The sequence below is a fragment of the Hylobates moloch genome, unplaced genomic scaffold (assembly GCF_009828535.3).
Source record: "Hylobates moloch isolate HMO894 unplaced genomic scaffold, HMol_V3 SCAFFOLD_2, whole genome shotgun sequence".
Classification (NCBI taxonomy): Eukaryota; Metazoa; Chordata; class Mammalia; order Primates; family Hylobatidae; genus Hylobates; species Hylobates moloch.
In genome coordinates this window covers 166,177,273-166,194,734 of record NW_026652277.1, presented here as the reverse complement: position 1 = coordinate 166,194,734, position 17,462 = coordinate 166,177,273, and the positions used below count along the sequence as shown (strand labels likewise).

The following is a 17,462-nucleotide window of genomic DNA, read 5'->3' as shown; positions in this document are numbered from 1 at the left end:
CTTTCCATACCGTAACGCTGTGAAAGCATCTCCTATATTTTCTAATACTTTGAAAGTTGTTTTTTTACACTTAAATACCTCTGCATTTATTTTAATGTATGATAAAACATAGGACTCTCACTTAGTGTCCATATGGATAGTTTTGGTCACAGGCTTAGCAAAATCTTTCTTCCCTTCTGTATGAGAATTTGATGTTTAATTATCTAGCTCTGGTTCCCTGGGAACCCCAATCAAGGTGGAACGTCAACTGTTACCAGACAATATTGCTCGTGGAAAAAATGACCTTGACTGGCAAATTGCCTCTGGACAGGGAAGACCCATAAGTGAATTATAACCACTCGGTGAAGATGCCAGGCATGGGGCTTCCTTAGGTGTGGTAACTCTTGTAACATGGAATGTCCCTTGTGTGAACCCAGGGCTATGTAAGGCTGTTAATTTTATAAGGGATTCTGGCTCCTTGGGGACCCAAGGCTTTCAGTTGAGGGAGGAGCTAGTGATCAAAAGGATACCTGTGTGTGCAGCCACCTGCAAAAACTGCCAGGAAGACCCCTCACTCCCCTGGAAGCAGAACAGCAGGCAGCATCCTGCTGGCCAGCCAAGGCTTCCTCCACTTTACCAATGGTTTTTTGTACCTAGAATTAGCTAGGATTCCCAAACTGCATGCCGAGGTGCACTCCTGGACCATATTCCTCTCTGAGAAGACCAGCCAAGAATGCCTGAGTGAATATCCAGCTGAATAGAGCAGGGGCCTCTCAGGCACTGCACTGATCAACCACACCAACAGCAGGTGCTGAGTATCCATCCTTACCTTTCCCTGACCGACTGAAGTCATCACCTTTATAAGAAACAAAGTAACACTGCTCACACAAGTCTGTTCTGAACCTTCCACTCTACTGTGTTGATTTGTGCTGACAGCCTCCACGATGGTTAGGGCTTTATGTTTTGCTACCTGGTAAATCAGTCTGTCTTGTGGATCTTTCTCAAAATCTTGGCTATTTTTTTTGCCAATCCTTCATCATTCAACAGTGTTTGCTAAGCCTCATTCCCACACGAGGCAGTGTTAAGGTAAGGTACTGAACGAGATACACAATGCCCCTGTATTAGTTGCCTGGGTCGCTGTAACAAAGAACCACAGACCTGGGGGCTTGAAACAACAGCAAATTTATTGTCTCACAGTTCTGGAGGACAGAAATCCAAGATCAAGGCATGGGTAGGACCATCTTCCCTTGCTTTTCCCAGCTTCGGGTAGCCCAGGCATTCCTTGTCTTGCGGCAGTGTCACTCCCATCTCTGCCTCCATTGTCACATGGCTGTCTTCCCTGTATGCCTTCACATGACATTCTCCCCTCTGCGTGTGTCTGCCTGTGTCCCTTTTCTTCTTATAAGCACACCAGTCACATTGGATTAAAAGCCCACCCTACACCAGTACGATCCCATCTTAACTTACATCTTCATTGCATTTGCAAAGACCCTATTTCCACATAAGATTGCAAGGTATCCCGGGTTAGGACAGATTGCAAGGTATCCCGGGTTAGGACAGCAATATATTTTTCTGGGGCACACAATTCAACCCACAATGCATTTTTGCAGTGGACAACAGAAGACACCCACGTAAGCACACACATAAGGTAATTTCAATGACAAGCGCTAAGAAGAAAGGAAACCAGGCATGGAGCAGAGACAGTTGTGTGTGCGGGCTGCAGGGTATTCCAGCCACAGAGGTCAGGAAGGTCTTACTGCAGTCACGGAGGAGGGGGAGGGGGGAGTGGTAGGTGGGGAGACGGAGGCAGCAGCCAGGCCAACCCTTGGTGTATTAGTCTGTTCTCGCACTGCTATAAAGAAATACCTGAGACTGGGTAATTTATAAAGAAAAGAGATTTAATTGGCTCATGGATCTGTAGGCTGTACAGGAAGCATGGCAGCACCTGCTTCTCGGGAGGCCTTGGGGAGCTTTTACTCATAGCGGAAGGCAAAGTGGGAACAGGCAACTTACATGGCAGGAGCAGGACCAAGAGGGTGGGGTGGGTGCCACACACTTTTAAACAATCAGATCTTGTGGCAGCTCACTGTTGTAACGACAACCCCAAGGGGGATGGTGCTGACCATTCATGAGAAACCACCCCCATGGCCCAATCACCTCCCACCGGGCCCCATCTCCAGCACTGGGGATCACATTTCAACATGACTTTGGGTGGGGACATAGATCCAAACCATATCACCTGGGGGAGGGAGTGCAGGCTAGTGGGTGGTGGGTGTGAAGATTCTGAGCAGGAACAAGTCAGGCTGCTGAATGCAGTGAGCCCAGGAAATGATGGGAGATGAGGGTGGAGAAAGAGGCAGGGGCAGAGGATCAGGGCTGTGTGAGCCTCAAGCAGGTCACTATGTGGGGAGCAGGGGGAGAGCCAGGAGACTAGTTAAAAGGCTGCCAAGCAGACCAGGAAAGCACGTGGGGCAGTGGCTGCACTCTTGATGTAGCAGCGATAACAGGGGGACTTGGTGGGATTCACCATCTGTTTTGGGGTGGTCAGGACTGGCTGGTAGGTTGGATGAGGTTGAGGAAGGAAGGGGTGTCAGAACGACTCACAGGCTTTTATTACCAGCAGTGGCCTGGATAGTGCCGCCATTAACCAAAATGGGAGAATGAAGGTAAGAATAAGTTTGGATGTGGGCGGAGTCGAGCGATACCGTAAAATCAGCCTGTTACATTTTAGACAAGGCTCTTGTTGGAATTTACTCACTGATACTTGCACGTCTAGATTAACTGGAGAGGAACTGCCATCTCTATAGTATTGATGTTCCCATTCCAAGAACATAGTATGCCTTTCCACAGATGTGGGTTTCAGTCAAGTTCTATAGCTTTCTTCTTTTAGGCCTTACACACTTTGTTTATTCCCAGAAACTGTGGGGGAGTGGCATCTGCTTTTCCCATTACAGACTCTAATTCATTAATGATGGCATTACGGGAAGGCTATTGATTTTAATCTGTCGATGTTGAAAAGCGGCCAATTTATAACTCCCTGTCTAGTGAACCACCAAACAGCTTGTCACCTGGCTCCCGGAGGTGTCAACATTTTCCCACTCTTATTTCACCTACTCCCCGTCCCCGCTGTGTGTGTGTGTGCATGCACGTGTCCATCTGTCTGTCTCCTGGCGCACGCCAAACAGATCCCAGACATGGGATCACTTCACTCGCAGACGCTCATTTCATGCACAGATGGGCATTTCCCACACAGATGCTTCAGGATCTAGCTCTCGGCTTTCCTGAGTGTATGATCCTATCCTCCGCACTGAAAATACCTTAGGAGTGTTCCGGAGAAGAGAAGGCAGGCACAAGACAAAGAGCTCCCGTAGGAGGGCCCAGGAGAGTGGAGGTGATGGAACTAGAGTCTTAAGGTGCTCCTTTGAAGCTCGCACACTTTTTTTTTTTTAATAGGAGCACCCCTCAATCTTTGTTCCAGGTGTATTTTCTCTTTTAAGCCAAAATTCTGAGAAGCTCTCAGCAACTTAGTTTTCCTGACAGTAAACTGAGCCTGAAACCTAAAAGGAGAAGATGCTGCCCAAAACAGACACACTCAAAGGCCCTAGAAGTCTGGGGCTATTCATATGCAGTCATATTTCATCATATTTTCTCATTGCCTGTATATAGTCTGAACGTAACTTGCTTTATCTTTTAAGGGTGAGCTCCAAATACCACTTCTGCAGTTGGCTGAATCACTACCGCTCAGGCTGGGAAAAGGCCTTTGCCAGTTTTAGCAGGATGGGCAGTCTGGGGCCCATACAGCACCTTCTGCGAATTAGAAGGAAGCACCCCCACGCAGTAGATTCAGACACACAGAGCCGCAGCCTGGAAAGCAAGGTGGTACAGGGCAATGGAGGGCGCTCCTGGCCGGGAACCCCCTGGGACTCCCTGGGGTCTTCAGAATTGCCAGTATTTTCAACATCCTCATGGAAATCATCTCTCATCTATCTCCCCTTTCAATAAGAGTCCAAATCTATTGCTCCTGGTTAAAATCAGCATATACCACCAGACAGAATCCCTCAGGCCTCACCCAAAAATGCCATTTATGTGGTCTGCCTGGAGGGTGTGGCAGATGCCCTTTGAAATGAAAACACAAGTTTCTGTCTGTCGACTCTGGAGACATGAGATTCCATCATGGAATTCCATTCCTGCAGCTCGCTGCTGGCCCTCCCGTTTCCCACCCAGCTGTGGTTCTGAGCTCGCCACCCACCACCAGGTGGTCCAGGTGAAAAGAGAGGTAGATCCCCCACCCGGAAGGGCCTTGTTACAAGGGCCTGGCTCAGGCCTGGGCAGCTCCAGTCTTAGTTTTCCAAGATCCCTTTCTTTATTCACATCATTTAAATAAAAACAAACAACCTCCATTGTTGAAACAGACTGTGACAGCCAGTGTCACTGTTCTGCCCCGGAGCATGTGGACTGTCACTGCCTATGACAGCCTTCTAATCACTCATCTCTGCCTGCCTAGTTCCACCTGACCTCAGCTTTACTGAATCAGCAGGAGCTGCAGAGAACGGTCTCCTCCTCTTAAAGAGAATGTTTCCAACAGACAATATTTATCAGTCATTGATAAGATTCATGGTAAAGCGGGGTTCATGCAACATATAAAATAGTTTAAACAGACAGATAAAAAAGACCACACATTGGCCGGGTGTGGTGGCTCACACCTGTAATCCCAGCACTTTGGAAGGCCAAGGCAGGTGGATCAAGATCTTGGTCAGGAGATCGAGACCATCCTGGCTAACATGGTGAAAACCTATCTCTACTAAAAATTACAAAAAATTAGCTGGGCGTGGTGGCAGGCACCTGTAGTCCCAGCTACTCGGGAGGCTGAGGCAGGAGAATGGTGTGAACCCGGGAGGCGGAGCTTGCAGTGAGCTGAGATAGCTCCACTGCCCTCCAGCCTGGGCAACAGAGTGAGACTCTGTCTCAAAAAGAAAAAAAAAAAAAAAACCACACATTTCCAGACACACAAGCTCTCACCTCCCTAGCCAAATGACAGTCCAGGTTACTTAAAAAAAAAAAAAGCTATGCAAGAATGAAAGTTATGTTTTTAAGAATGCCATAGTCCTCAAACTATGAAGCTACTACAATAAAACATTGGGAAAAACCTCCAGGACATTGACCTGGGCAAAAATGTCTTGAGCAATACTCCACAAGCACAGGCAACCAAAGCAAAAATGAACAAATGAGATCACATTAAGTTAAAAAGCTTTTGCACAGCAAAGGAAACAATCAACAAGGTGAAGAGACAGCCCACAGAATGGGAGGAAATATTTGCAAACTACTCATCTGACAAGGGACGAATAACCAGAATATATAAGGAGCTCAAACAATTCTACAGGAAAAAAAAAATCTAATAATCTGATCCAAAAAATGAGCAAAAGATTTGAATGCACATTTCTCAAAAGAAGATATACAAATGGTAAACAGGCATAGGAAAAGGCGCCCAACGTCAATGACCGTCAGAAAAAGGCAAATCAAAACTACAGTGAGAGCTCATCTTACCCCAGTTAGAAGGGCTTATATCCAAAAGTCAGGCAATAACAAATGCTGGTGAGGATGGGGAGAAAAGGAAACCCTTGTACACAGTTGGTGGGAATGTAAATTAGTACAACCACTATGTTACATACTATATATAGTGTATATATATGTTATGTACTATATATGTTATGTACTATACGTACTATGTGAGTACAACCACTATGGACAACAGTTTGGAGGTTCCTCAAAAACTAAAAGTAGAGCTATCATATGATCCAGCAACCCCACTGCTGGGTGTATACCCAAAAGAAAGGAAGTCAGCATGTTGAAGAGATATCTGCACTCCCATGTTAGTTGCAGCACGGTTCACAATGGCCAAGATTTGGAAGCAACTTCAGTGTCCACCAACAGATGAATGGATAAAGAAAATGTGGGACATATACACAGCAGAGTACTATTTATCCATAAAAAAGAATGAGATCCTGTTATCTGCAACAACATGGATGGAACTGGAGGTCATTATGTTAAGTGAAACAAGCCAGCCGGCCGGGTGCAGTTGCTCACACCTGCAATCCCAGCACTTTGGGAGGCTGAGGCGGGTGGATCACCTGAGGTCAGGAGTTTGAGACCAGCCTGGACAACATAGTGAAACCCCGTCTCTACCAAAAATACAAAAATTAGCTGGGTGTGGTGGTGGGTGCCTGTAATCCCAGCTACTCGGGAGGCTGAACCCAGAAGGCGGGGGTTGCAGTGGGCCGAGATCGCACCACTGCACTACAGCCTGTGTGACAGAGCAAGACTCTGTCTCAAAAAAAAAAAGAAAAAAAAAAAGAAACAAGCCAGGCATAGAAAGACAAACATTGCATATTCTCACTTATTTGTGGGATCTAAAAATCAAAATTGAATTCACAGACATAGAGAACAGAAGGATGGTTACCAGAGGCTAAGAAGGGTAGCAGGGGGCTAGGGAGGAGGTGGGGATGGTTAATGAGTAAAAAAAAAAAAAATAAAAAGAATGAATGAGAACTGGTATTTGATAGCACAACATGGTGACTATATAACTTAACTGTACATTTTAAAATAACTAAAAGAATATAATTGGATTGTTCGTAATACAAAAGATAAATAGGTGAGGGGATGGATGCCCCATTTTCCGTGATGTGGTTATTACATATTACATGCCTGTATCAAAATATCTCACATGTCCCATAAATATATATACCTACTATGTACCCACAAAAAAATAAAAATTTTAAAAAGTCATGGCTCTTAACAAAAATCTGCTAAACCAGCCATGGAATCAGCACAGTCCATGATATTTTAATCAATCCCTTGGCATTCCCAAAGTAAGCTTCAATTGCTTTTTATAAGTTTTTGCTGGTGGTAGGAAAGGGTAGACTCAAGGAGAGATAATCTCATGTATTTTCATTAATTCATAAGCATCCCATAAAAAATGCAGAGCATCAGATATCTAGGTCTAGCTGAGACCTCAAAGCCATCTTCGATTTTGCCTTGCCAGATCCCATTTCCTAAGATTTGCAATTCTGAGTGGTTTATAACTTTAGGTGTGTGAAGTAGCGATGGTGAGGGTGACACGTTTAGCTTTAAAACTTTTTTTTTTTTAAGACGCATGGAATCTCAGAGTAGGAAAGGCAACTAGGTTGTCATTCATTTGTTTTTAGATTAAGATATTGGGGCCCGGAGGGATTAACTAAATTCCCCCACTGGAAAGAAGACCCCAAGGAGCCAGGGCTAGGATTCAGGTCTCCTCCCTCCCAAGCTGGTGCGAGATCCTGGTACTCAAAGCTGGTTGTGGACCAGCATCACCTGGGAGCTTGTTAGAACGGCAGGCTCTCAAGCCCACCCTGGAGCCAACAAGGCAGAACCTGATTTGCCACCAGAATCTCCAGGTGAGGTGAACAAGTAAGGTTTTGGAAGCACTGCTGTCCTGGGCCTGTTGACTTAGGGTGAGGAGGGGAGGTGTTCTCAGCCAATCTCCTTAAGGTTCGTCCCTCACCTGGTCATAACGCACTCACCACTTTCTCCGGCAAATGTGTGTGCCAGGCTGCAGAGGCGTTCTCTCTCTCCCGCTCCTTACAATCATTCAGACTGCGCAGTTAAGCTAGGCAGTCTCCATCTGTGATAGACCCAAAGTCTCTCCTGGCGTGGCACATGCTCCCTCTCTGAAAGCAAAGGTATTGACTTTGCAGCTGAAAATAAGGCTCGGGCTTGGGATGGGAGAGGCAGGTGCCCAGGGCTGGGGTCTGGCTGTCCCATTGCCCAAGGCTGTCTTGCAAGCCTCAGTTTTACCCACCGTAAGCAGCCACTTAGTTCCCTGTCCTCAGGGCAGACAGGTGGGAAAGGACACGGGTGAAGAGTTTGGAGATGGTATCACTGGAACATTCTGGGTTCAGAGCTGAGGAAAGGGAAGGAACTCGTTTGCCTCTTCCGGGTTACCCCACCAGTCAGTAAGAAGTCAATGCAGGACCACCCCTCGCCTTAGCATTCACAGACAGGCAGCCAGCAGCAGGGGTGGGAAACTGCATGGGAGCCCGTGCTCACCTTAAATTTGGCCATTTTGCGACATCTTGCCGGGAGCCTGGAGCAGCCTGGTCCTCCGCTGGGTCTGAGCAGCAGCCGCTAACAACCCGCCCCCTCCCCCAACCCAAGTCCCACACCAACGCCAGGGCCAGGAGAGCATTTAGAGCCAGAGTTCTGCTTAGGGGAGACCACATCCTACTTCGAAGGACCCTTCATTTCCTAGCAGCTGTGATGAAGGAGCAGGCGTGTGGGGGTGAGGCCCTGTCCTCAGGGGGTGCGTGGGCTCACTGGATACATACAACTCCATCTGAGATGAAAGGCTGGCTTGGGGCATGCCGGACGCAGGCTCCACCAGCCCCAGCCTCGGGGAGAGGGAGGCATGAGAGAGCGGGCAGGGATGCAGGATGCAGAGATGCAGGAATACAACCAGGTGCCCGAGAGCCCCATGTCCTCAAAAACCTGCCTTAGAATGAAGCTCAGACCTTCGCATTGGAGCCGTGGAACTTGATCCCACCTCCTGCGGCCTGGGCCTGGGGCACAAGCTGCCCGTCTGGCTCTGTGGCTGACCGGCTCCTAGTGAATCCGCTGCTCCAAGTCACCTTTTCAACCAGGAGGCTTTACAAGCAGTGGCAGCCCGCCAGCCTCACGGGCCAAGGGCACAGACGGCGCAGCCCACAGGACCTGGCCGGGGCATCTAGCCTCCTGGCGCAGCACCAGACTCACGCTCCGAGGCCCGCTCCTGCCCAGTGCCCCCCAGGGCAAGGCACAGTTCCATCCACCAACTTGGCAGAGCCTCCCAGCCCCCCAGAAAAGCCCACAGGGGCAGGAAGACGCGCTCTGCAGGAGCCGCAGCACCCTCCCGCAGACACTTCTCCAGCTCAAACCCAGGGGCATCTTGGAGCCGACCCAGTCCAGCGTTCTGGGTTTGCCAGGCCTCGTGTTCCTTGAGAAGCCTGGGGCCTTGTAGCATTATTTGCACTGGGGGGCGCTTTCCTCAGCACCTTGGGGCCGCATCAGCCTCTGCTCCCAGTGCTGGGGACATCCGTGTGGAGGCTCAGCTCTGCCCCCAGGAGTGTGGGCTTCACGCGTGTTTCTCCCAGAGATGGAGTTCCGCCTCTGCAGTGCCACACCCTCCGCTCAGAAAGGGGCTGCTGTTTCCCCTAGTGGGAACCTCCTCGATCAAAAGTGTATGTCAGACGAAAGCCAAGATAAGCCAGAGACAACAGAACAAAGGGAGTCTTTTTCCATATATATATATATATATTCATTTTTTTTTCCTAAGAATGAGATTTTACTGAACATATTGTTCTCTGGAGCCTTCCACTGGAGGTGGAGCCTCAAGCAAATTCTTAGGCCTCTTGTGCCTCAGTTTCCCCAAGTGTAAACTGGAGATTACTAGTACTTGCCTTGACATAAGGATGAAGTAAGTTAATAAATGTAAGCCACTTGGATCAGCACCTGGTAGGTGGTAAACACTCCATAAATGTCAGCTATTATGATCAATTTGAACCAAAGTTTATTTAACCAGTGGAAAAACTCAAAACAGCTTGCAATAAACATCCTTGAAGCAACATGGGCTAGTGATCTGGGACTGTTTCCTGAGATAAACTTCCGCATGTAGAATAGCAGATTAAGCACTTACATACTGTTAAAGGTTTTCATTCACTTGTCTGAATTTTCCTCCAGAAAGAAAGAGCGACTTACATTTACATGAACAGCGCCTGAAGGCTCCTGCCCGTGAGATCTTGAAAAGCAGTGCCCTGAACTGGGCTGTTTCGTTTGGACCTTGAAGGTGGACCCAGCATGCCCACTGACAGCCTCTCATCCACAGTGTGTGGTTGATGGCACCGCAGCTCTCGGGGCTTTAAGTGTCACATGCACTCTCCCAGCCCAATTTGGTTTTCACTTCAAGGAGAGCTGGCCACGACACCAACAAGCCCTGCCCAGAAATGCTAAAGGGACTCCGATCAAATTCCCAAGTCTGAGCCTGAACCAGTTTACCCACAGCTTTAAGGACAATTCAAGTGGAAAGAAAACAGAATATATTCCCCATCCTCAGTGGGAAGGCCAAAGGAGCCCAGCAACAGAAACTGAGGAGCCAAAAAGCACAAAGGGGACCCTGAGCACCCCAGGAATGCTCCAGAAGAGAGACACAGCAGAGAGACACGGTCTGGGACAGGTGCCCAGGGCAGGTCTGCCTGACTATCTACAGGGTCTGGGGCCAGAGTACTCATGAGTGCTGCATCCTGTATGCCCAGCTGTTAAGTTTTAAATCAAGCTAACAAAGTAAAACAGTTAAATAAAATAGGTTCTATCCTCCCATCTCGAAAAGCACGCCGCCATGACTACCCGGAAGGCCAGGTTCATTATGTGGCCAGTGGGGAGGGCGGCCCCAGCCTGGCCACCTTCTCTTCCCCCACTTCCCCAAACCTGGGCTTCATGCCGCCTGCAGGGAGCCTTGTGCATACACACACAGAGTCCCAGCTAGTGTGTGTCCCGTTCCACCTGTAACACGCCCTTGCCACCCCAACGCCCGGGCCTGGGGTGGACACACGGCCGCACAGTCTGCCTGAGGCCCTGGAAGGGGGCCGAGCAGGCTGCACTATGTGCTTAGCACACTCCAGGGTCTTGAGCAGCAGGAGTGTCACCCAGAAAGGGGAGCGTAGAGGCCACTGGACATGGTCCTTGGCCCTCTCTTGCCCGGGGCTAGAGGCAGTGCCGTCAAAGGGCCCGGACCTTGTTCTCCTGAGCTCACCAGCAGAGCGCTCCCTGTTCTTCCAGGTTGTGGTCGACCCTTCCCAAGTGGTCACTTTGCTTTTAAAAATGTGTCTTGGCCAATGTCTCAGAATCAGTTCATGCCACCATTTCTGCTGTTGGCCACACTGAAATCTGCCAAGTAAGTTTTGAACTTGCATAGCATGGTAACAATAGTTAATAATAATGTATATTTTGAAATCGCTAGAAGAGTAAATTTGAAATGTTCTCAATACAAAAAATAAGTGGTCAGGTGCAGTGGCTCATGTCTGTAATCCCAGAACTTTGGGAGGCCCAGGCGGGCGGATCACTTGAAGTTGGGAGTTCGAGACCAGCTTGGCCAACACGGCGAAACCCCATCTCTACTAAAAATACAAAAATTAGCCAGACATGGTGGCACGTGCCTGTAGTCCCAGCTACTCAGGAGGCTGAGGCAGGAGAATCGCTTGAACCTGGGAGGCGGAGGTTACAGTGAGCCGAGATCAGTGCCACTGCATTCCAGCCCGAGTGAGAGAGCAAGACTTCATCTCAAAAAAGGTAAATAAATAAAGAAGTATTTGAGGTGATGACTATGTTAATCACCTTGATTTAATCATTCCACATTGTACACATATATGATCACTTTGTACCCCATAATATATAATAATTCTAATTTGTTGGCCCAGCACAGTGGCTCACGCCTGTAATCCCAGCACTTTGGGTGGCCGAAGCGGGTGGATCACTTGAGGTCAGGAGTTTGATACCAGCCTGGCCAACATGGTGAAACGCCATCTCTGCTAAAAATAGAAAAATTAGCCGGGCATGGTAGCACACGCCTATAGTCCCAGCTACTCGGGAGGCTAAGGCCAGAGAATCACTTGAACCTGGGAGGAAGAGGTTGCAGTGAGCCAAGATTGTGCCACAGCACTCCCACATGGACGACAGAGCAAGACTCCATCTCAAAAAACAATAATAATTTGTCAATTTCCAATAAAATTAAAAAATTGAACTTGTATATCTAAATGCAAGTAAGGAAAAAAAAAGCCAACCCAACAAATTAGAATCTTGCCTGGCATTAAACAAACTAAATTTTAGGAGATTCAAATGTTTTCATAAAAAAATACAGGGACAAGTGAAATAAAATTGGCAATATATTGATAACTATCAGTGCCGAACGACAGGTAGACAGGGGATTCATTTCTCCCTTTACTTTTGTGTTTGAACATTTTCACAATTAAAGGCTAAAAGCCAAGTTTTTGAGCCACACAGCCAAAACAAGAGCCTGGTAAGATTTGAAATCACGATCTTACAGGTGAGCTACAAAAACCACGGGGAAGGCCGGACGCGGTGGCTCATGCCTGTAATCCCAGCACTTTGAAAGGCTGAGGTGGGCGGATCATTTGGGGCCAGGAGTTTGAGACCAGCCTGGCCAACATGGTGAAACCCTTTCTCTACTAAAAATACAAATATTAGCCGGGCGTGGTGGCGCATGCCTGTAGTCCCAGCTACTCAGGAGGCTGAGGCGGGAGAATCCTTGAACCTGGGAGGTGGGGGTTGCAGTGAGCCAAGATTGCGCCACTGTACTCCAGCCTGGGCAATGAGACTCCGTCTCAAACAAACAAACAAACAAACAAAACCCAGGGGAGCAGCACACACCATCCCAGTTTGCATTTTGTAAACACTATGCTGAGACAGCCTCTGGCTAAGAGAGGAGGCAAACCAGTCCTGGAGGCAGACAGACCACCGTGGCCCCGGGTCGCCGCTCTAGTTTCCCATGTCAGGGGCCCCGGAACCCTTGCCTGGTCCTACCTGTGGTTTCAACTTTGTCCAGGAGCATTTATAAAATGATGACCTATTTGATTCTCTGTGGTCCTCTCTAGCAGATCAAAATTCCAGTCCGCGACCAAATAAATCTGGCCATAAAGCCTGAGAAAGTGATCTAGGCAACAGTTCAGACTGAGTCCTGCTCTGCCCTGGGGCCATCTCACCAATTCAAACAAAGCTGAACTCGAGATGCGGCCTCTGCACAAACAGCAGCTGGGAGAACCTGGGGGCCTGATGTTTACACAGAACCTTTCCCCCCAGAAGCTCAAAGTAATTTAGGGACACCCATTAATTAACTTAATTAATTCTCTCAAGTCTCCTGCCCCATCCCTCCCTCCCTGCTGCCTGTTCACAGCAAAGCCAGGCTGGGCAGCAGGAGGCAGGACTTCACTCACACACGGCCTGGACTGTAAACACGGGGACAGCCTCAGGCCACCGTTCCTGGGGGCTGTTGGAGAACCTTGAACTTTGGAACACTGTTGCTTACTCTGAAAATAGACAAAATCCATTAACAATAAGCACTTTTCCCTAAGTTTACAAGAGACAGAGACAGGAGTAGGTTTTTGTCCCCTGCGCAAATAAAGGAACATCTGTTTGCTAATTGTGGATTATTGGCCAGGGAAGCTGGTACCGGCTACGGGGCTTCCCACCTGTGCTGAGAAGGCCAACTACCCTCCAGTCAGGTTCCTGAGACTTCATAAAAGCCTTTTCAATCATTGCCAATACATTTGGCTTTTCTGCCTCTGGCATTTCTGCTCCCACTGATCTACATAAAAGACAGATTCACAACTTAATTCTTTTAGAAGCCGGAATTTGGAATAATTCCTTCAACAATCCTGCTAGCAGGCCAGATGGCCCTAGTGTGAAGAGTTCACTTTAGAACAGGACAGGTGAAGGTAGGTTCAGATGGGAGGAGTCCAGCAATCAACGAATCATGGACCATCAGTTTTTCCTAAAAATCACAGCCCAGTTCAAGCCCCCGTCTCCAGGCCTTGCCTGAAAAGGATAAGGAACCACCCAGCCCCTTCGGCGAGAGGTACTTTTCCAGTTAGGATCCTCAGGAATAAAATGTGCTATGAAGGGGCAGCGCCTGTGGTCATCAGGCCCACTCCCCTCATCTCCCCTCACCCCTAGGAAAGCAGCTGTGTGCATCCACAGAGGAGCAGGACAGAAGTTAGAATGGGGGCCGGGAAAGACCACTACCCACGAAGCAGTTACCACAACTTCAGCCTCTCATTACTAACTGGGAGGGACCCATCACAGGAAAACCACAGCTGAAGAGAAAAGGAAGCTACCCCCGACCTGGAACTTCGAGGAAAGGGTGAAAGGTCAAGATAGACCACCAGCTACGCCAGCTGCCACAAGTGTCCTGTCCCATACAAAAGTAGAGATTGCAGCCTTCTTGCAAAAATTCACCTTCTCAGGTCAGGCATGGTGGCTCACGCCTGTAATCCTAGCACTTTGGGAGGCCAAAGCAGGTGGATCACCTAAGGTCAGGAGTTAGAAACTAGCCTGGCCAACATGGCAAGACACCGTCTCTACTAAAAATACAAAAATTAGCCAGGCATGGTGGCGTGTGCCTGTAATCCTAGCTACTGGGGAGGCTGAGGCAGGAGAATCGCTTGAACCCGGGCGGGGGTGGGGGTGTGGGTGTTGTAGTGAGCCAAGATAGCACCACTTCACTCCAGCCTGGGCAACAAGAGTGAAGCTTCGTCTCAAAAAAAAAAAAAAAAGAAAGAAAAAAAAATTCACTTTCTCCAAGAAAGAAAAGTAAAACAGCTAGCTACACAGATGGGAATTTCAAGTTCAGAGCCATTTTATCCAACAGCGATGCATTTAGGATATGTTGAAAGTTTGAAACAACTTTCTAGTAACAGAAGCCTCTCTCCTACAAACCTTCTCTGGACCAGCAAAGCCACCAAATGCTATAGCTGCTTTTTAAAAATAGTATCATTTCACTTAAACAAAACAGACTTTAAAAAATTAAGTTTTCAGGCCAGACACAGTAAGTAGTTCATGCCTGTAATCCCAACACTTTGGGAGACAAAGGCGGGAAGATCACTTGAGCCCAGGAGTTCGAGACCAGCATAGGCAACATAGTAAGACCCCATTTAAAGAAAAGGAAATGAAAAGAAAGAAAGAAAGAAAAAATTAGCCAGGCATGGTGGCATGTGCCTGTAGTCCCAGCTACTCAGGAGGCTGAGACGGGAGGATCGCTTGAGCCTGGGAAGTTGAGGCTGCAGTGGGCTGTGATTGCCACTGCATGCCAGCCTAGGCAACGGAAGAAGCCTTTGTTTCAAAAAAAAAAAAATTTTAAGTTTTCTGCTGAAAAATGAATGCTAGGTTAAATGACAAATGTGGACTGCACATGAGTTGAAGGCCAGCCAATTCCTTTCTTACATTCTCTGTTCTAAAATCTGGTATACTGTAATCACCAGTGTGATGTAAATCTCAGCCCAAACTTCAGCTCCTAATGGAAAATATGCACTACATTACTGTCATTAATCATTTTTAAATCTTCACTTTTGAGAAAAAATAAAATCTCCTTTTCCTAAGCTACTTCAAAGAATTCTTGAATGTGTAGGAACCTGGCTTAATGTTGCCGTAATCCAACTGAAGGACATTTTAATCTATTTGATGAAACTAGTTTTGTACCATGAAATTACTCTTTCACTTCAGATAAATGTGGTATGAAGTAGACATCTAAAATGGAATGGAAATTTCTGTGGTTTTCTTTCAAGGCCATACCAAATAACCAAACTTAGACTCTTCAGGACAGCACAAATTGGAATAATCTGAAAATAACAATCTATAATTCACTGCCCACTTTTGATGCTGAGACTATTGGAGACATTGTTTCAGTAGTCAAGTGACTGACAACAAGCTGGACAAATGCATGTTAATGAAATGATTAGGGAATCAGAAATAGAAGAGATAGTCCTTCCAACACATACATCCGAACAGGGGTCGACGCATACAAATGTGAAAACAAGGCCAGAGGCATCTACAAAGCAGCCTGCGAGTGACCACCTGCTGCATTTGCCGACCACCTCAAGTACAAGTGACCCCGGGCTGCACCTTGTTTAGCGAGGAATACCGGGAAGCTGTTACAGCTGGACGCCTAGTGGTGGGAGCCTACTCTCCGGTGTCCACATTTACAAGTCTAACAATCAGACCTGGTTTCACGTGCTTTGGTGCTACCCAGGTTTTCCTTATAATGGTTAGCACAAAACCATTTTGTGGTTAGGGACCTAGGTTAGCGATACCAGGAAGCCATGCATTGAATGATATTACAGAAATAGCCACATAAAAGTCAGGTGGATGGTGTCACCTTGGCAAGCAACTTAGCCTCTTTAGGCCTCAGTTTGCTCATCTGCAAAATGGGGATAATAATAGCTCTTTAGTAGAATTGTGAGAATTAAGTGAGATAGTGTCCTAAAGCCCATAGCAGGATGCCAGTTTCAAGGCTTCTGAAGTCCATAGGTGAAATTCGCTGGCTTGGCAGGATCTAAGACAGCATAAAGGTCATGGTATATTTGTTTACAAGTTCTATAAATTGCAGCACCGATGCTTCTCGACCAAGTATTTACGTGGGACAAAGGTGCCATCAGCGGTTTCTCCAGAGCCTATGTTTTGGGGCTTTTGTCCCCATCCCCTCCAGGAGTGGAGCCGCCAACACAAACCAAAGGGCAATTACTGGTTTCATCAACAGGTGCAAAAGAAAAGGCGCCAGGCACAGGGTCAGGCCGGCTCCTAAGTCAACTCGCCCCCGGGATCCTCATGAATACGCAAAGCGCCCCAGCCGGCTATCCAGCAACCATATCCTCTGGCCGCGCGGGCCGGAGATACGCCGACCTCCGTGCGCCACCGGCCCAGCCAGAGTGCTCTCTCGAGTCCCCAGCCCCACTTCATTCAAAAAGCCACCCCTCTGCGCGCGACCCCCACGCCCCGGCAGTCCCAGTGCCGCCCGATCCCCTCGGGAAAGGGGGTACCCGTCTTCCCAAGGCTGGGCGAAGGCGGGCGCCCTCTCCTCCGGGCGTCGCTGCCCCCGGCCCGGACTCACCCAGCGTGGCCACCGTGCCGGCCTCGAACAGCAGGCAGTCGCCGCGGCCGCGCGCCTCCAGCAGCACGCTACAGTCCCCCTCGGCCCCCAGGCGCCCCAGCAGCCGTAGCCCTTTGCTCAGGGCCATGAGGGTCGGGCCCACTGCGGGCGGGGGCCGGGGCCACGTCCCCCCGAGGGCGCGCTGCCCGCGACAGTTCCCCGCGCGCCCGCAACTTCCCAGAGTTTCACTTTGCGCCGCCGCTCCCGCCGCGCCAGGCTCCTCCCCGGCCTCCTCCCCTTCCTCCTCCTCCCCACGCGCGCCTCCCCAGCCTGGGGCAGGTGAGGGCGCGCCGCCGCCTCCCGCCCGGCCCCGCGCTCCCCCCAGCGGCCAGGCAGCTGCGCGAGGCCGCGCCTCAGGGCTGAGGCTCCCCGCGGGCGGGCGTGGAGCGGAAGAGCCTCCCAGATGCCACGCATTCCTCGCTGCGGAGGAGGATGCCCCGCGCGGGGCGCCCCCGGGAGCCTGGCCGCGATGCCGGCCGGCCGCAGCCTTATATGGGCAGCCTGACCCGGGAGCCCGCCAGGCTGGACCCGCTGACTGCTCCCGCCGGGGGCGCTGCGCCTCCCTGTGTGGTCGGCTCCTGCGACCCTGGACGAGTCCTTTCGACCCTGCGTGCCTCGGTCTCCCTGCAGGGAAGCGGGGTCATAACTGCGCCTACTTCGGCGCGGAGGACTGAGTTAATTCGCGGAGGCGCTTAGCGGGTGCGGAGCGCGTGGAGCGGGCTGGAGAAAGGTTACCTTTCACTAGCGTTCTATCCCGGAGGCT

The 17,462-nt window shown here is 49.3% G+C and overlaps 1 protein-coding gene across 3 annotated transcripts in view; it reads right to left on the bottom strand.

Moving 5' to 3' along the window:
* Nucleotides 1-16,886, bottom strand: part of SYNJ2 (synaptojanin 2) — a 114,219-nt gene extending 97,333 nt beyond the window's left edge. For 2 of the 3 annotated variants that reach the window (XM_032161295.2, XM_032161305.2), the window contains exon 1: nt 16,661-16,852. In XM_032161295.2, the coding sequence (XP_032017186.1) occupies nt 16,661-16,787 (127 nt within the window). In that variant the 5' untranslated portion in view covers nt 16,788-16,852. Of the gene's footprint in view, nt 1-16,660 lie in introns of all 3 variants that reach the window. The other variant, XM_032161279.2, reaches the window with a different exon arrangement.
* Nucleotides 16,887-17,462: the final 576 nt, after the last annotated feature.